The 19,468-nt window shown below is 54.1% G+C and overlaps 2 protein-coding genes across 2 annotated transcripts; both read right to left on the reverse strand.

Moving 5' to 3' along the window:
- Nucleotides 1–2,937: 2,937 nt before the first annotated feature.
- On the reverse strand, nt 2,938–11,050 carry ythdf2 (YTH N6-methyladenosine RNA binding protein F2). Its single transcript, XM_023842470.2, has 6 exons — nt 10,839–11,050; nt 10,621–10,645; nt 9,433–9,512; nt 6,446–8,068; nt 4,720–4,782; nt 2,938–3,928 (listed from the first exon to the last, which is right to left on the reverse strand). Exons 1-6 carry the CDS (start codon nt 10,863–10,865, stop codon nt 3,905–3,907), a joined length of 1,842 nt encoding a protein of 613 aa, XP_023698238.1. The 5' UTR covers nt 10,866–11,050; the 3' UTR covers nt 2,938–3,904.
- Nucleotides 11,051–12,756: 1,706 nt separating this feature from the next.
- On the reverse strand, nt 12,757–17,504 carry vgll2b (vestigial-like family member 2b). Its single transcript, XM_023842472.2, has 3 exons — nt 16,727–17,504; nt 14,918–15,331; nt 12,757–14,530 (listed from the first exon to the last, which is right to left on the reverse strand). Exons 1-3 carry the CDS (start codon nt 16,995–16,997, stop codon nt 14,487–14,489), a joined length of 729 nt encoding a protein of 242 aa, XP_023698240.1. The 5' UTR covers nt 16,998–17,504; the 3' UTR covers nt 12,757–14,486.
- Between the last annotated feature and the right edge of the window lie 1,964 nt (nt 17,505–19,468).

Consider the following 19,468-nt stretch of genomic DNA (forward strand, 5'->3'; position numbering starts at 1 on the left):
ATTAATCATTGTTGTCTTCGCCTGGACGGGAGACATACTGCAATACACTATATATGTCTTAAACAAAATTAATTTAAAAGCTTTACACGCGCAATTCTGAAAAGTGGGCAGCTCGAAATGAAGGTGCTATATGCTTGTTCTGGAAGGCGACGGACTGAAGAGTGTAGTATAACGAGAGACGTAGGGGCAGCTTCGCGCGAGTAAGAGGGATGATTAAACCGGTAATGTAATCAGCAAACGGCTTGACTTCCATATTGAAGATCGCAAAACGCGCCGTTTATGACAGGAATCATTACAGGAGCCGCGTGAGAGTGCGCGCGGAGAAGCACCGTGAAGATCCCGGCTAGTAGCAGGCAGACGCATGCGCCTTGCGTGCATCGCCCTCCACTGCAGGTAAAAGCCTGTGGAGCTGCGGGGAGCCCCAAAGGCCAGGCGGAGCGCATTTATGTCGGTACAAACACGTGCGCATTAGTGAATACACACCTTCAAGATGGAATACCAGAGCGTGCAGGATGGACGAAGAGTGTTCTAGCCATGCGTTTTAAACTATCTTATTTACATATGCAAATCGAATAAGCGAGGAAAACTGGATACTTGGAAATACAGTACATCTGAAACATACTGTCACATACGTTTAGATTATTTGTATATATCCTCAATTACCTTTGAAGTTCATAACATATTACTAATGCATGGGAGCCATTTTGTATAATGACTTAATTTTATGGTCCCTTTGATGTCAGGAAAGCAAAAGATCTATGGCTGTAGACAAAGCACGTGATGTAAACAGAAATTATGCTCGTGGTTATGACGTTCTGTCAGGCAGGTAGATACTGGTTCCCCCTTGGGTCAGTCTGGTGATTGACAGCACACCGCACCACACAGAGGACACTTGCAAGCACCAGTGTTCCCATCACCAAAACTAAATGTTTAAATGAGCCCCAGAGCAGAAATAATCAGCCTACCAGGGAGATGCTGGTGTACATCAAAAACCTTGGGCTGGGTCTGGAAAAGCAGACAGGTGGTCTAGAAGCTTCCATTATAATGCTGTTAATGTGACCAGAGCTCTATAATAATCCAGAGTTATGATTGGTGCACCTACTCGTGACACACTGGGAAAGGGAACTCAGTCTCATGACATGAGGAAGGCCGCTGCAGAGCAGCCTTAAACACCACTTGGAGATCACGGAGGACTAAAGATGCTAAAGCTACTACCACAAACCATCTGAGAAGGAAAAGGAACAGCAGGCTGGTGTGGAGAAACTGTGCCATCTGCTACACAGCAGGCCGCCGCCACAGACACGCACAGCGAAAGCACGATCACCCCCATCGATTCTTTCCAAGGCATAAAATGCTAGATAGGTCTGGCTTTGGGGTGTCGTTCATAGCTTCACGGTTCAGGCTGTGAAGGTCCAGATAGAAAATGTTTGGCAGGAAACCAAACATTCACACAGATGGAATAAAAAATAAAAAAAAAACCTGAGCAAACGCTGAACATGAGAAAATGAACAAGACATTTAGTTACAGTGCAACAGAAACGGCTGACGAGCACCTTCCTGCAGCCACTGGTCCCGAAAGTCCACCACTGCCCGACCCGGAAGGCAAACCCAGCACATGGGAGACGGCACTGGCCATCTGGGGCACTTTGCGAGCCAGATGCCCACGACACTGTGGCCGGGTCCAAGGTTCGGGTTTGGCTCGCACAGCCAGGATTCAATACAGGATTTTGAGTCAGTTGTTATTTAAACTCTAATTTGGGGCCCAAGAAACATGAGCGCGGGACCTTGCGTTGTGGCTACATCAGAAACGCATCGGGGAAGAAAAAGGTCAGAAACCCCCTTACGCAGCATCTTTATTATGCCACAAACAAAACCACTTTGCAGAAGACAACTCCATCCAACCCTGGCACTGACATTCAGCGATTGGGATGGAAGGCAAGTGTGCAGGAACTTGGGGGGGGGGAGGACGACGGCATTTCAGAGGGTAAGAGGCAGGGAGCAGGCCTGCGGGCCGGTTACAGAGGGTAGAGGCAGGGAGCAGGCCTGCGGGCCGGCTAGAGGGTAGAGGCAGGGAGCAGGCCTGCGGGCCGGCTACAGAGGGTAGAGGCAGGGAGCAGGCCTGCGGGCCGGCTACAGGGGGTAGAGGCAGGGAGCAGGCCTGCGGGCCGGCTGCAGGGGGTAGAGGCAGGGAGCAGGCCTGCGGGCCGGCTACAGGGGGTAGAGGCAGGGAGCAGGCCTGCGGGCCGGCTACAGGGGGTAGAGGCAGGGAGCAGGCCTGCGGGTCGGCTACAGGGGGTAGAGGAAGGGAGCAGGCCTGCGGGTCGGCTACAGGGGGTAGAGGAAGGGAGCAGGCCTGCGGGTCGGCTACAGAGGGTAGAGGCAGGGAGCAGGCCTGCGGGCCGGCTGCAGGGGGTAGAGGCAGGGAGCAGGCCTGCGGGCCGGCTACAGAGGGTAGAGGCAGGGAGCAGGCCTGCGGGCCGGCTGCAGGGGGTAGAGGCAGGGAGCAGGCCTGCGGGCCGGCTACAGAGGGTAGAGGCAGGGAGCAGGCCTGCGGGCCGGCTACAGAGGGTAGAGGAAGGGAGCAGGCCTGCGGGCCGGCTACAGAGGGTAGAGGAAGGGAGCAGGCCTGCGGGCCGGCTACAGAGGGTAGAGGCAGGGAGCAGGCCTGCGGGCCGGCTACAGAGGGTAGAGGAAGGGAGCAGGCCTGCGGGCCGGCTACAGAGGGTAGAGGAAGGGAGCAGGCCTGCGGGCCGGCTACAGAGGGTAGAGGCAGGGAGCAGGCCTGCGGGCCGGCTACAGAGGGTAGAGGCAGGGAGCAGGCCTGCGGGTCGGCTACAGGCCAGAACGTTGACAACTTTCAGCTTGACTCCCATAAGGACAGGGTGTTAGTGACTCGTGCACTCGATGCCAAACAAGGGGACCACACACACACAAAGGGTCTTGCTGAGTATGATATCACATTTATTACGTTGAACTGATTAATAGAGAGGCAGGTGACCTGTCTCATTGCTGACTTGAGGAAGAAACAAAAAAAATGGATAAAGAAAGCAGCCCATAGCAACAATTTAGACGTTTAAAGAAAAAGGGGGGGGGGGGGGGGAAGAGATGTGTTCAAAGACACAACAGAACACAGCCCATTTATACAATAAAACCATACAGGACCAGGACTAACTCAATTCTCTGCTTTCAGTGCAGCCCAACCCTATTTCCCCCAAACTTTTTTTTTTTTTTTTTTTAAAAAAGGAACGACTGCTGAAACTCCTCCCGCACATTCATTTGCTGAAGACTGGAAGGTGTAACAGCCGAGGAGGATCTGAGGAAATGACCGTGCGAAAGGCAGATCAGACTACCCACAATGACACCACAGCGCATTCAGTGAGGACAATTAAATCTCCGTGGAGGGCGGTGTGGGAGGGGGGAGGAATGGGATGACGGGCAAAAAAAAAAAAGCCAACCAAACTGCCCCCTTGGCCACGCCATCGGGCCGCACGTAAAAACACGTTTTAGTGGGCGGGTAATAAATGCCTGCTGTTGGGACTGTAAAAACAGAAGTTTAAAAACTGAAAATGAGGGGATTCAGTGAAATGGGGGGGGGGGAGGGGGCGGGCAGATAGGGAAGAGGGCCAAAAAATAAACAAAAAAAAAAAAAAAAAAAAAAAAACACAGTTCACCTAAGGATGCTATAGTTGCTTTTAAGTTCATAGTCCTATGAATAATTCTTTTTACTATAAGTTTGAAATAAGTCTTTAAAGTCAACAGAAATCAAGAGAGTCTTCATTTGAGTTTCTTTCATGTCCTTGGTTATCATCTTTCACCCATCTGAGCTTCTGAACAGATCTGATGTCAGGGAAGAGGAGGTTGGGTGGGGGGGGGGGGCATCTCAGTCTTTTCCCAGAGGTGACGCCTTACTTCACACGTCCTTGGCGATCCTGGGGGGCACAGAAACTGGTTACAGAAAGCATGTATTTTTAACCCCAGCTGGCAACCCGCCTGTTTACCCAGGAGCCCAGCAACAGTTTCATAAAACAAACAGCAGACGATCAAAACTGGGCCCAAATACCCAGTAATGACTGAAGTGGTATAAAGTGGCCAAGATAAGAAACGAAACTCTCCGCCCCCCCATCCCCTCCGCCCATGGCATGCACTCCGCCCCCCATCCCCTCCGCCCATGGCATGCACTCCGCCCCCCATCCCCTCCGCCCATGGCATGCACTCCGCCCCTCATCCCCTCCGCCCATGGCATGCACTCCGCCCCTCATCCTCTCCGCCCGTCGCATGCACTCCACCCCCCCATCCTCTCCACCCGTCGCATGCACTCCGCCCCCCCATCCTCTCCACCCGTCGCATGCACTCCGCCCCCCCATCCTCTCCACCCGTCGCATGCACTCCGCCCCCCCATCCTCTCCACCCGTCGCATGCACTCCGCCCCCCATCCTCTCCACCCGTCGCATGCACTCCGCCCCCCATCCTCTCCACCCATCGCATGCACTCCGCCCCCCATCCTCTCCACCCATCGCATCCATGAATGCATTCAGGCTACACCAACACCGCCATTCCCATGCGATCCAGCTGTGATTCCAGTCTGTCCAAAGGCATTCAGACAGCCCGTCAGACCCACGCCAGCCTCATCCACACAGAACCATGGCCTGGAACCAAGGCCCTCGCCAGGCTGTCAGTCTGTACGCTTTAGAGCTAAAAGGAGCTGTCCCAGGATGCTTACCTGCAGTCTGTAATGGCCCCTGCTTGGGTTACTGGTGTAGGGGTCGTTTCCCTGAACTTCCACCTGTGGGGCAAAAGAAAAGGTCAGGGAGTGTGTCTGCTGTAGGTGTGAGCATGTTTAGGAAGGGAGATGAAGACGGCACTCCTCCCGTCTGGTCACGGAGCAGACGTCACCACATCCCCTCCCAGCTACAGCCTAAGGCGCAGCCCGGCCACACCCACCCAGCATTCCACATCTCAAAGAGGAAGTGGAAACTGCAGGGACTCCGCCCTGGATTCTCGGGACAGGTCCTGCCAGTCAGGATGCACACTTGGGCTGGGCGGCAGAAACGCTATTCACCGCAACTCAGCAGAGCGACAAGCCCAGTGCAGAGCGAGCAGCACAGCTGACTCGCTCAGACGGGCTCAGCTTCCGGTCACAATCAGCCATAGCAGCAGTAAGAGCCGCTTTCCCTAAGTCTGAGGCAGTTTCAGTAGAGAGACATGGCCAGCGGGATCCACCATAGTGAAAAGAGACTCAACAAAATAAAAGCTACCGTTTATTAGAGAATACGCAAAGCTGCGCAACCAGCACAGGGGACACAGCCAGCACAGGGGACACAGCCAGCACAGGGGACACAGCCAGCACAGGGGACACAGCCAGCACAGGGGACACAGCCAGGCACGACTGCTTAAGGAAAGGACTTGAGTTTCCATCACACACACAAGTAGTCACTCCCCACGTACTAAGTGGAAGATTTCCGACACACTGGCGCCCCCAGCAGCGAAGGCCTGCACCCACACCCCATAGTGTCAGCGCCGACACTTGATACACCCCCACCTTGGGGGCTGGGCCAAGTGAACAGTGCTACTGGGTCAGGAATAGAAATCAGACAAGGCAGAATGTTCGGTCATAAGATGCCAAGCAGTCACCTATCCCGATTTAAATAGCAGAATCAACGCTGGGGCTCGACGATCACACACACTGGCCAACAGGGGGCGCCACATGCGATCCAACCTGCTCATCCGATTTGGGTGCAGCGACCCGGAGCCGGTCACTGCTGGCGCCAGCCGACTGGCCGATATCACACCGCCACAGCCAATAACGAGGGAGAAAGATCAGGGTCACAAAGCTTATCAAAGCTCTGGGTTTTAGGAACTGCCCCCAAGTGCTCAGCTGCCCCACCAAGTTACCATGCCAATATCAGGGGAGAAACCAGCACCTCCATCTCACAATAAAATCTCCCTCAGAACATAACCTTCATTACAGGCTAGAACAGAAGCCAATGAACACAGGGAACAACTTTAGAATTGCGTTTTGTACCAAGCTGGCTTCACTTTACATACTGAATTAGTGGCTGAACAGCAAAGTATATTTTAGCGTTTGCTACAGAGACTGACAGTGAAATACTACAGCTTGGTTAAAAAAAAATTAAAAATTTCCATGGAAAGCAGGTAAACCTGATTAGCCTTCAGTGCACCGAGCAAAACGGCACGACGAGCTTCAGGGACACGTGAGCACTTCCCTCACGACAGGGGCCCTTCCGTGTCACTCCTGGGAGGACAGAGCCAGCTACACCACCAACCAGAAAGGAAGCCTGGCGGGCTGAGAGCAGCCAGGTGGCTGAATAATGGCCCACACCATGGTCTCATACAAGCAGTCAGGTACAGTGAAAAGCCGTCCGGCTGCACAACACATTCTGTCTTATTTCCATGGTAAAAGTACATCATACGGGGTGGCAAGTTACCTTCCTCACACTCTCCTCCTCCTCCTGCCGTTTCTCGTAGTGCGAGAAGTCGTCAAAGATGGAGGTGGTGTGCTTGTAGCTGGCGATGATCTTGAGCACCTGCCGGGCCTTATCCAGCGGCACCTCCTGCGTGTCCCGCGAGTTGGTCACCGGCTTGTTCTCGTTGTTCTCCAGCCGGATGTGCCGCAGCTGGCTGTTGGGCACGTCCTTGACGAAGATCCAGCGCACGTCGAAGCGGCCCTTCCACTTGTCCTGCGACCACACGCCAGCGCACGTGTTGTAGTCCACTGGCGAGCGCATCTCGGCCACGCCGCAGAAGTGCCCGCTGCCGTTGACACTGAAGAGCAGGTAGAGCGGCCCCTTGGCTCCCAGCGAGCGGTAGGCGGCGTCCAGACGCTTGTTGCCGTGCTCCGTGCTGCACCACACGTTGTACTTGATGGAGCGGTGGATGTCGTCCTCCGAGTAGCTCTTGATGATGAACACACGCCCTTGCTTTGGGTTCCAGTCGAAGTCCTTGGGGTTGTAATTGTTGACCAAGCGCAACTTCTCAAGAACGGGGTGTGGCTCCGGGGGGATTGAAACCCCTCCCACCTCAGAAGTGGGCGGGGACTGCCCAGTCCCACCCCCGGCATCCCCAAAGCCATTGGCACGATTACGAGGGGGCACCCAACGCGTGGGTGCTGCCGGCTGGGGAGCGGGCGGACCTGGAGGGAGCTGGGGCGGAGCCAAACCCTGCTGGGGAGTGGGGGGTGGCTGGTGCTGTCCAAGCTGCCCAGTAGGGGGAACCAGCTGTCCATTGCTAAGGGGGAGCTGCGGGCCTCCCCCAGCAGTGGCACCGGGCTGAGGGGAGGCCTGGTTAGGCGGCTGCCCGTTGCTGGGAATAGCAGCCTGCTGCGGAGCAGACACCTTGGGCACAGGCCCCTTGTTGTCCCAGGTGCCGATGTCCATGTTATGTTTGATCGGTGGAGGGGGTAGGTTAGTCCCGCCCACACCACCCTTCGTTTTCAGCTTGGGCTGCGGCTTGGCCGGCTTGCTAGCGATGTCAGCCCAGGAGGCTGGCTTCGCTGGGGTGATCGAGGCAGGGGGCATGCTGGGGGCCCCGGAGACCTGGCTGAGGGCCCCCCCCGGGAGCCCTGAGCCCACCACCTTGGGAGCCATGTCCCCAGCGCCAATCTTAAGCCCGGCCATGCTCTGATCCAGGCTGTTCATCCCGGGGGCCTTGTTCAGGGGCTCGTTGGCGGCGAAGGGGGACTGTCCGTCAATCATGGCACCCCCCAGGGAGCTGGGGGCATAGGCGTAACTGCTGCTGTAGCCCGAGTTCTGCGTGGACTGGCCCTGGGAGCTGCTGCTGCCCCAGGCAGAGAAGTCAATGCCGCTGTGGAAGAAGTTGAAGCCATGCTGCCCCAGGAAGGGATTGCTCCCCAGGGCCCCCGGCTGGCCAAACATGGCATCCGGCAGGAAGTGATGCTCCCCATTGCTGAGCTGTCCATAGGAGGTCAGGTAAGGCATGGGGGGGTCCCCTCCTGTGGACCATGCCGCCTCATTCAGCGAATAGGAGAATCCTATGGAAGGGCTGTAGTAACTGGGCATGTAGGAGTCAGACATGGCCGTATAGGCATTGCTCTGAAAGAGAAGAGGGAGGTTGTCAGGGGCTGCTCATGCCTGTCAGTCGGGGTGTGGAGACTGAGCTTACTGCTGCCCCCTGGCTGCACGTTTACACATCACAAACACTTTTTATGGAGTGCGAGCTGCAGATTCACAATAAAGCCATCCTGCATTCAGCACCCCCCCACCCACAAACCCCTGGCTCAGGCTCCCTTCATCCTTCAGACATCAGTCAGGTGACAAGAGCCAGGGACGGCAGCCAGGCCTCATGCACGGCAGACAGGGGGAACAGCTTGGCCGGAATGAGGCCTGCAGTGTCTCGCAGCCTGCAGTGTCTCGCAGCCCGCAGTCCTTCTCCACGCAGCGCTCTCAGCCGCTAAATGGCGCGCTTGTTCGGGGGAGTCACGCACAGCCACCATACAAACAAGCGTCTTTCTTCACAGTCAAGTCATTCACTCTCTGGCACAAGTACCAGCTGCTTTATACAAAGGAAACCGTGCTAGCTGGTATTTAGTGCCATTACTTATGAGTCACTCCTACTAAAGCGGCTCTGAGGAGGTGGCAGAGAGGGCCCTCCTCATCCTGAAGCCGGCATGACAGAGGGAGGCTGCCACATGGACAACAGGGGTGGGTAAGGAGAGGAGTCCGGCAGGAAGCCATAAACCCACCCATAACCAACAGGGTAAATGGCACCAGCTATGACATGGGGGCATCTAAGAGTAAGGGCACCTTAACCGAGACTGTCGGCTGGGCCCCAATAAGCACCTCTAAGGCGGCATGAGCAACGTGACCATAAATCACAGCTTCACCAAGATGAAGCCTTATCCTCCTCATGCTACTGCACTGGAAAGGCAGCCAATCAGGTATAAAACAGCTCAGCTGAACTCAGTGGAGGAGGAGTCAAGTACAAGCCAATCAGTGAAGGAACACCGTCCACAACACAAAGCGTTCCCCCAAGGCGACACCTATAGGCCAAGGCTCAGTCACACGGCACCTTGCAGTCATACCTGCAGACTCCAAACAGGAAGCAACATCTTATCTGTGACTCTACAAAGCCTCCATTGTTCTAAACACGACAAACTCAAATCACAGCCAAAAAGGTTTTGTTTTTTGTGTGCAATCAACTGAGACTTGCCGCAGTAAGCTGGTGTGATGCCCACATAACCCACAATAGGCATTCAGCTCTGTCAAGCCATGTGTCAGGAACACCTGGCCAGAGCTCGTGTCTAACGACCCAACATTAAGCGACATGGCGGTAGGCCTTGACCAGGTGGAGGGGCAAGTGGTTTAGGAGCAGAAGCTGGATGCTACCAGCACTAAATAGACACGCAGGTGTAACACTGAATCCCACATACCGTTACAACATAACATGGAGAACTTACCTGTCTGGCCTGAGTGTTCAGGTAGGGCTCAAATTCATCATCATTCAGCGCATCCTTTTGGTTTACAGCTCCATTTTGCACTGAAATATACAGGAAAAAAGTAACTGTAGTGAAGGCTTGAAATATGGAAGCTGGCCTGCAAAGGCGGAACATTCATCAGTGGCGACTGTCTGCCTTCATGTGATGACCCTTAGTTACACCGGGGCGCCGGCAAGACCTAAGATCCGGTGCCTTTCCAAATGGCCATTAGCACTACGTGGGAATCTCACTGCACGTTGCATAACTCAGCGACACCGCACAACAATAATTATAATGACAATAAGATTCTTACACCGGGAAAACGGGGCGAAGAGCACGGCTGTGCCGACCTGCGATGCTCGATGGCTATTAAAAGCTGACATTACCTGCAATCTATCGGGGGCGGGGGGGGTTTCCGCCTGCTATAGCGGACTGAAGAGCACCAAAATTCACCGTGCGTTTTGCTAATACGTAAATTAACTGCGATAAACGGCACGCGAGCCGGCAATCCGTCGATTGGACACCGAGCGGTACCACTGCATCGGGCCCACCTGGATAACTTCGAAAACAAATAACCAGTAAATCGGACGAAAAGATTAAGCTCAGCGAGCCGATCCCGACCCGTCCGTACTTCACACCCACGGAGACCCGCTCTCCAGACCGCGCGGGCCTGCGATGCGGACAGGATGGACGCCTGCTACCTGCGGCCGGCCGGCCGTGGAGATGGGGCTCGAAGCCAGCAGGCGGCCTATGAGCCTCACCGTGTTCGCGTGTCCTTCCCTGGCCGTAAACGCAGCGCCCACAGCGCAAAACTTCGCAGCCGAAACGCAGTGGCCTCGGAGAAACCGAGAGGGAAAAGCGACCCCGGGCGTCCGGCACCTGGCGTGAAGGGGACCGGGAACCGGCCTAACGCAGGAATAAGCTCGTTTCGGACGCGCATTCAATTATTATTATTGATTTATTTATTTATTTACCGTGAACAATTTCGACAAGACGGGTTTCAGGTCACACGGGCCTGCCGCGGGCCCTTCAGGCTGGCGTTAGCCTATCCATTAGCATAGCTAGTAGCATGGCCGGCTAGCGTTCCTCTGCGCCCCGGGCTCCTGCACACACGGAACGGAGACACATCGCCCGTCAAGCTGCCACCCCGCTCCCGAACCGCCGTCTTACCTTTGTTTCCTTGGCCTTTCGGTCTCTGGATTGGGTCCAGGTGATTCATGAAGGTTTGAGTTATGAGAAGAAAAGAAGGAAAAAAATACGAAGAATATGAAGAAGTGCAGTGGCCAGTGAGCGGCGTAGCAGGTGGTCGGGCCTGCTGCAGCAGCACGGAGCCGCGTCCCGGGGCTGTTCTCCGGCGTTCGGAAATGTTAAAAAGTGCCTTTCGTTACCTGTTCGAGAAGGCTGCTGGCTGACATTTCTCTCCCCCTGGGGCTGCTATTAAAACGGGCACTGTTAAACGGTCAGAAAAGGTCTACGCGAGAGTTAGCCCCTGTCTGTCTCTCCGCAGAGCCTAGCTTCGACACAATGGCGGGCTGCAGCTCCTCCGCTCTCTCAGGACTGTGAGCCAGCGACGCGGCGACTATTTCAACATGGCCGACAGATTGAACTCCACCGGCGTCGCGCCTCAACAGGGAGAATCGCCCCCTGGCGGAACGGAGGAGCTTCGACATGCACCCGGGCACGGATTATTGTCAGTCGGGAGAACTTCAGTAGCGCCAAGACAAAAAGGGACCATAACTTTCTCTACGTGAAATGTTCATTCCACAGGTGGTTCTAGACTTTATTTTTGACTCAGCCCCCTGAAAAAGAATTATTCTAGAACCATTTAGCAATTCGTCCTGCATATTTCGTATAGGCCTACATTTCGTAGCCTTGCTGCTTTGAATCCCGGGGCACGCAGAATGCTCAGGTCTATATCAAGGTATTCCTGCCCCCTGACAAAGCCTCACCTTGGGACCTCAGAGCCGCACTGGGCAACTACCCTGCAAGCAAATATCCCTGATGGCTACAGATGCACTGCATGCTGGCTGACCCTGCAGTGTGAGCCTCTGTGTCTCAAAGAGAGCAAGATGGGCTAGGCACAAGAATGATGCATTAAGGATCACTATCACTGGCTTCTAATCACACAAAACTGAACTATATGGGGGTTCAATCAATGTTCACAGATTAATCATAAGACTGCGTTTATGTGTCATGTAAGTACTGCAGTTTATTTACATAGCACCGTTCGAGAACAGATGTCAAATGCGCTTCACAGGTAATAAAACAAAAACAATTAAGTCTCAAACAGCCACCTGAAGAGCTTCTCACCCCAGCCCCTGCACTCCTAAACATGAGAAGCTCACTGTCCCTAAGGCTCTTTTCCATAGTTAGTCACCCACTGTACTTTGTAGGCCTGGTCTTATTCACTCTATGCTGTATTATCCCTGAGTGATTGGACCTAACGATACCTATGGTGCCTCCATTAAAACAAATTCCTTGTACATGTTGAATAAAAGGATTCTCATTCTCATCTGCCATGAACATTCAGAAAATGACTTTACAGTGTAACCCACATTATTTACATTAAATTGCACTATAAAGTGTTTTTATTTGCTGTTTTATTTGTTTTTTATCTGTCTGTACAATGATGCATTTACAGAAGTTCTTGCAGCGACAGTAATAACTAGCTTTGCCGCATTTCGGTAAGGCCACGTTTTCCCACCAACAAAAACGCATCTGTCTGGCATAGGTATGTATTTCATGACATAGATCGACCACATGGTGGCGCCATTTAAGCTTTTATTTGGCTCAAACAGCGGACTGTAATTAAATCGCTAATTCAGAGCGCAGACGTGGACTAGGCTTGAAAACCTCATCTAATTACAGTCCCACAGGTACTTCATACTTCATCAGATTCTTTAGTATCATCTTGTACATCTGCTAATATAAATGCTATGCTAGAAATTTGGGTCCCATGATGTACTGCATCTGTAGGGGGCTGTGTGTGGTGAGGTCGTTACCCCCCAGCTCCCTGGGCACCACAAACTGGCTACCCCTTCACTGTGACTCCAAGCTAGCGCTCACCTGTATGGAGGGCAAGGTGGGGCAAAGAGAATTTCCCCATTCTATCCTTAGAAAGCAAGAAACCTGACTGACTGTTTCTGCAGTTCATACCAAGCTACCATTATTAAACTTAGAAAAGAAACAGAAACTACAACTTAAATAATGATCTACGATATAATTATATTATACATAACTAAAGACTGTGATCTCTGCAATGGAAACCACATAAATGTAAACATGAAAACAGAACTGAAGTCCTCAGACGGTCCTACAACAATTTATTAACACTTTATTATTATGAACGATAATTTAAATGAAAACGGTACATTGAAAACTATACATCCAAAACCGAACAAGCATAACTGCAGAATAGCCCAATATGGCGTAACAGATTTCGCGCACGTGAAAACACATCTCCATAAATGAATGTGTAAAGTGCGTAATTTCTCTTCCCATATTCAGAAAAACTAAATGCAAAACAAACGCAAATACCTGGCGAATGAATGAATGGGATAGTTACTTTGGAGTCGTTATAATCCACCTTGAGCGGAAAGGTGACGAGACATACTCTTGTCTGCAATTATTGCAATATATTGATATGTTTCAGATGGTAATCAGACCACGTGATAGTTTATAATATAGTGCCTTGTTGGGGGCTTTTCTGTCCCTCAGACCCAGGATCCAGCATTCAGTCGCTACCCGGGTGCCCTAGTCCATCGTGCTGCCCACAGCCCCCTGCGCATCCTCCGTGTGTCTGGGCGTTACGGTTCACCTCAGGCCGCCTCTTCTGAGACTGCAGCTCCCTCCTAAAGCCGAGTCTCACTACTTGTTTCGGCAGATCGTGATGCCTGGTGCTGCCTGTAGTAGCAGAGAAGGGCTTATTTGACGGAGACGCAGGAAGATGAAGTGAATGAAGAGGAAACGCAGGTAAACTGCAATGCGGACACCTTCATGAATACCAGCGAACAGAGGCGTTCACCAAGGACTTGGTGCATTCACACATGGGAGCTCTTGGTTTGACAGCTGTGCTGGTGTTGGGGACAATACATATATCAGCGCAAGTCTGTTCTGTTTATTAGCCTATTTTATGGAACACAGAGCAGGAATATGAACTGAAACACATCTATAACTCTGCAACAGGTAGATACATGCTTCACATGTCACTAGGCTCATTGGTCAGCTGATAGCTCAGATCCAAAGAGGATCTCAAGCAGAGGTGAGAAATGCAGCCTTTTCCAACCGTCAGATATGTGTGTGGTGACTGGAGCAGCAAGATGGGGAAACAGGAGGGTCTGGAAGGGAGGCTGAGAGCCAGAGGATGCACCGGTCTGAAGTCTGATTTTAAAAAGCTTTGGCTGGTTTAGAGCATTCTGAGATTAGCTGGGATGGATGAACTCCTTACTGGCCGGGCCCACCCTACTCCGCCCTAAGGGTGGGGCCCAATTCTCAGGGTGCGCACCCCCCCCCACCCCCAGGGCCGCCTGCTGAGCCGCCAAACCGACATCCATCCGTACATCATATTCTTTAGTGTTTCTGAAAAATGTTAACGCTCATATGTATCTCAGTGCTGGCTGGTTATTCAGCAGATCATAATAGCCAGGAAGTGCTGCAGCTTATCGTTGTTATCCAAACAGAGCTTGCGTCATACATAAACGGAAATAAATAGATAAGTAAAGCGCTCAAACAGCAGCAGCAAAAGCAGCCTCATTTCTCGACCATCACTGAGTGCAGTGTGAATGTGTCGCTGAGGTCACCATGCGGCCGGTCAGGGTTCGAGGCAGGACACCCTCCATCCGCTGCCTGCTGCCCATGCTGTCCCCTGGTGGGACCAAGAGTCTGTCTGCTTTCCAGCAGCGGCAAAAGCGCAAGTGCGCTGGCGGGCCCCGTCAGACAAGGCCCCTCCCCACGTGAGACATGTTTACTTTCTGTCTCCGGGGTGAGAGAGACCGTGTGTCTCGGCCGCCTTTCACAGCGACCTGTGATGCCGGCGGTTAGAACCAGTACAGCTCCTTCCGCTTCTTATGGTGCTGCAGACCTGCATCAGAACATGACAGAGGGAAGCGAGCCATCACACATGTTCTGTGAAAGACAACATGCTAATTACATGTATGTAAAGTTATGTGCATAGAAATATGGAAGTGGTCGTCTTTGCATTGTCATTTACGTTAAAAATACAATACTGCAACATGACACACTAATAATAAAGTGTGACACACATTGTCTGTTTTATATATTTGCAGTTCATTTTTCTGAGCATTTTCTGAGCGTAAAGCTATTTGATTTATATTACTTAATTAACCCTGTCAGCAGGGCATTCACTGAGGACTTGTGAATGTTGAAAAGTGATGTTTTAAATTATTAAATAATGTGTTATAAAATATGAACAAATCATTGTGATTCAGTCCCGTCGGGGTGTGGGCACCTGGATCCATGTTCAGAGCCAGTGTCTGGGCCATGTCTCCCGGCTGCAGGAGGCCCGGCCAGGAGGGGGCGCCATCGAGCTTGCCAACATCATAGTGTGCAGCCAGGGTGGGCAGGTGAGCAGGCCGTATAGCAGGCATAAGCAGGGGGCTGTAGTGGGGCTCCAGGCCCGCGGGGGTGTAAAGTTCGTGCAGAGACTGAGCTGGAGTGAATGTCTGACCCTGGGCGTAGCCCCATGTCTCGGCGGGGTGGGGGTGCGGGTGTGGATGGGGCAGACCAGGGTGCAGGCTGGGGGAGTAAGGATCCACTGGGTATGGGGCGGCTCCCTCGGGGGGGAGACGGCTGTGTGCGGAGGGGTAGTTACTGTCCCAGAAGGATGGAGGGAAGTTACGGCGACCGCTCAGGGTGGGGTGGTCTGTGGGGGGAGAGAGGGGCAGGACACAATGCCAGGTTAGAGTTGGACTGGAAAAAGAACAGCGGCCCCGTCCATCCCCCGAGAGGCACGGAGAGCGGCCCCGCGGCCCCGTCGATCCCCCGAGAGGCGCGGAGAGCGGCCCGGTGGCCCTGTCGATCCCCCGAGAGGCACGGAGAGCGGCCCCGCGGCCCCGTCGATCCCCCGAGAGGCGTGGAGAGCAGCCCCACGGCCCCGTCGATCCCCCGAGAGGCATTCCTGCATGCCTCATTCTGGGAGTCTTCCCTGAGCCATCACAAGAGGCCGTGATCACCCCTCTATAAGGCCAGCTGCCCTGTCGGCTTGGCAAAGGTGGCCTAGCTTTGCCCTAAATCACTTGTTGTAGTGACATCTCTCACTGTTGTGTCAGCCCCCCCCACCCCAGGTCCCGCCAGCCTCTGCCCCCCACCTGTTGTTTTCAATGGGCCCCCTGGCCTTGTTAAAATGTCAGGAGCCCATTGCATTCTGTTAGCTGCTGCTTTTTATATTTAGAATTCCTCTGAAAAGAGACACCGGTTCTGCCGTGTGGATCAAACAGGCTGCTCGTAAATCAGGGGCCGGACTGGGCAGCCCCCCCGGAACACGTGCCCCCGCGGGCCCCTGCGCTTACCAGCACATTCAAACATAGCATCAGTCGTCAGGCAGGAAGCTCCCCTCAGCCCCTTGATGAAGATGTAGCAATTAAACAAGGGTGGGGGCTCCGCTCCACAGACACATACACACATACACACACACACACACACACACACACACACACACACACACACACACACACAGGCTAAAGATGCGAAAAGCAGATTGTTACATTCTGTCGCTTGTAGGAGGGTCATGCTGCCATTTTCAGAGCCTCTGTAATACAATAGCTCTGTTGGTTCTGTGCACAGCTCATGCTGGGTGTTTATAAGCCTGATCATATGCTTCACTACATTAATCTCACTCAATCCTACTTCATCTTGCTCAATGCTGCTTAATCCCTCTCAATCCCGCTTCATTCTGCTCAATCCCACTCAATCCCGCTTCATCCTGCTCAATTCCACTCAGTCCTGCTTCATTCTGCTCAATCCCACTCAATCCCACTTCATCCTGCTCTGTCACTCTCAATCCCATTCAATCCTGCTGTTTTGTTGCATCCTACTCCATCCCGCTCAAACCTGCTTCATCTTGTTCTATCTCACTCAGTCTTGTCCCATCCCTCTCAATCCCTCTGCATACTGTTCAATCCCACTTAGTCCTGCTGCATCGTGTTCAGTTCTGCTGCATCCATACCCTTCCCTCTGCCCTTCTAACTGTTCTTACACACTTCTAATCTGCCCAGCAGTGTGCTAACGCCCCCGGCCCTCCCGTGGCCTCGCCCCTCACCTGCCCTGACAGCTGCGTTGTGCCTCTTGCTCTCTCCCTCCATGTAGGCGCTAAGTGCCCTGGAGAAGTGCTCGTCCACCACGCTGCTAATGTCCCCGCGGTAGTAGGTGAAGAGGATGCAGCGGGAGCTCAGGTACTCCGCCTCCGGCTCCTCTCGCTTCTCCTTCTGCTCGTCCTCCTCCCCATGAGGCACTGGGTAAACAGAAGCAGCCCCGGACGCAGACTTGGACCCGGAGTCGGTCCCTGAAGCGGCTTCGCACCCCTTCTGCATGCTGGGTAGAGCAGCCGCCGCTAGCAGGAGCTGTGTGGCTCTGGTGGCTCTCTGCTGGGAGCTTCAGTGCCCTTGGTGGGCTGCAGCTGCCATAACTGAGGGCATCTTCTGAAGATCTGCGTCTAACCCACGGCACTCTGCCAAACTGCGGTCACTGACGGCGTCCCCGCTCTCCGTCACAATGGAAATATAGGAAAGGACTTGGGGAATGATTGGATGTCTGCAGCCTGGGCTCCTCACCCCAGACCCCGCAGTGCCTGTGTGTGACCTCCTGATCCGCTGCTCCCTACCAGGAAACGTCCAATAGCAAAGTGCGGGCTGCCAGGAGCACCCTCTGCGGAGGAGCGGGACATCCCAGCCGCGCAACGCGGCGGCACGGAGGCAGCGTGGCAGCTGCAGAAATGGGGGACGAGAGAGATCAGGAGTGCCGGACGTGCCCCCCCCCCCGGTGTGCCGTCTGCGTAGCAGCAACACGAGTGCCTGCACTGCAGCCTGAGGAGATCTCTTTAGTGCTCAACCCCACCCCCGCCTCCTCGCCGACCCCCCTCGGTGCGGACCACTGCCGACATCTGTTACCGCATGACTGGCAAATGTGTGCCTGCCTGTCTGACTTACAGCATCTCAGACGCGGGGCTGCGTGTCTGCCTGTCGACAGGAAGCTGCCCGTCCGAACGCAGGCGGCCATGTTACTGCACTGCAGCGGGCTGCCGGGGGACCCCGAGGTCCAGGAGAAGGTGTCTGACAGTGGAGCACTGCACTGACAGTTTTCACACCTTTGTGTCGAGTATAAACTGGAAAAACAGGGATATCCATGAGGGATATCCAGCGCCTGTCGGGATGGAGAGGAAAGGCCCGTATCAGGCAGGGGGCATGTGGGCTGTGCGAGGGTCTGAAATACTCATCGGTGTGTAAACCTGTCAGAGCCGCTGAGGCACTCCAGCCATGCGGTTTAAGAGAATATTACAGGAAGGGGGTGAACATTCTAGACCACCGCAGAGAATTATGGGGCATGTTTGCCGAATTCCAGTCATAGGTGTGGAATGAGCCGGAATCCCTCTGATGTGCAGGGGCAGACACAGGATGGATGTTCTGGAAAGATACAGTGTGCTGGACAGAGACACCACTGCCGGCCCGAATCCAGGTGGCCGAAGTGCAGCCAAAGGGAGAAGCACTTCTGCTGGAGTTGTAAAGGAAACGGATGAGAACGTTCCGGAGTATGTGGCACGGGATCATCGGGCGGACCGCTGACAGGCATTCCTGTAGAAGACAGGCGGCTCTTTGCTTTGTCTTGTACAGCATGTTTGAGAACGTCCGCCCCCCCGAGCGTTTCTGCAGGACTCTGAAATCCCCCCCAGCCGCCCTGGAATGTGGGGCCTCAGCCTAATTACTCTGGCTGTGTTAAAACTCAGTATCGCCTATTTACACATATTTTCCTCCCTGGGGTGTTTCCAGCTCAAATGGCCACCCCTCCAGGGTGATCATGGTGCCGATGATGCAACGTAGGGGGGCAGGGGCACGATGAACAGCTGCTGGGGGGGGTGGGGGGGTAATAAGCTACAGTAATACATGCTCCCACAGTTCTAAGTATCAGTGACCCTGACCTACTCCCCCTCTCCCCTCCCCTCTCTCTCTATCTTGCCCGTTCCTCCCCAGCAACACCAGAGCTCCCAGCATGCCTTGCTCTATGTGCCACACCCGCTGTTTCGCCCCATCTACGAGCAGCTGTCCTGGGTCATTTGTCTCTGCTGGGGCAGCGGAACATGGACACTTATGCGTGTGCGCAGTGGCTGGCGGGGGGGGGGGCGTCACCTGACATGGCTGTCACCTCCTGGCACAAACTGACCAAACTTGGGAAAGGAGGCGAGACGGGGGGGCGGGGGGGTCCACGTGACAGACGACGGACAGGGGGCCAGCAGGTAAAAATAAGAGAGTGCGTGTGAATGTCCCTGCATGCGGCCCGCCTCTCCCACAGGCTCGAAATAAACACGAGTTACATCATTGCTTGGCTATGCCCCCCCACCCACCCCCCGCCAATGCCCCCGGGGTTCTACCCCCCCCTCCGCCTCCCCCTCTCGGGTATGCCCCTGCACATACCCCCATCAATGGCCCCAGCTTGGCTATGCCCCCCCGCCTAGGCACGCACACCAGCAGTCCCTTTCTGTGCAAACCGGCCTTCTGTAGCACCTATCTCTGGGTCAGGGGTCAAAGGTCACGGCGGGGCCTGCCGCTCCGAGCGGTCTGCGGCTCGCAGGGTCACTGAGCATGGTGAGAGGCGCAGGGTCGTGGTGAAAACGCACACGCACGCATAAACACTTGGGGGTGTTGGGGGGGGGGGGGGGGGTTTGTTTGTTCAGACCCCTGAAGCCCTGAGCAGGCAGGTCACTCTGATCTTACATTGTGGTGACATCATGGAGAAGTGGCTATTTTTACAGGCTGGATGTCTGCCAAGGTAAAGGTCCAAACACCATGTC

Source organism: Paramormyrops kingsleyae, chromosome 14 (genome assembly GCF_048594095.1).
Source record: "Paramormyrops kingsleyae isolate MSU_618 chromosome 14, PKINGS_0.4, whole genome shotgun sequence".
NCBI lineage: Eukaryota > Metazoa > Chordata > Actinopteri > Osteoglossiformes > Mormyridae > Paramormyrops > Paramormyrops kingsleyae.

Coding starts and splice junctions, on each gene's coding strand:
- ythdf2 (XM_023842470.2), bottom strand. CDS start 10,865: ATGTCAGCCAGCAGCCTTCTCGAACAG. Junction 10,646..10,838: donor CCAGCAGCCTTCTCGAACAG/GTAACGAAAGGC, acceptor GACCCAATCCAG/AGACCGAAAGGCCAAGGAAA. Junction 9,513..10,620: donor GAAAGGCCAAGGAAACAAAG/GTAAGACGGCGG, acceptor TGTATATTTCAG/TGCAAAATGGAGCTGTAAAC.
- vgll2b (XM_023842472.2), bottom strand. CDS start 16,997: ATGCAGAAGGGGTGCGAAGCCGCTTCAGGGACCGACTCCGGGTCCAAG. Junction 15,332..16,726: donor CAACGCAGCTGTCAGGGCAG/GTGAGGGGCGAG, acceptor CTCCCCCCACAG/ACCACCCCACCCTGAGCGGT. Junction 14,531..14,917: donor GGCTCTGAACATGGATCCAG/GTGCCCACACCC, acceptor GTTCTGATGCAG/GTCTGCAGCACCATAAGAAG.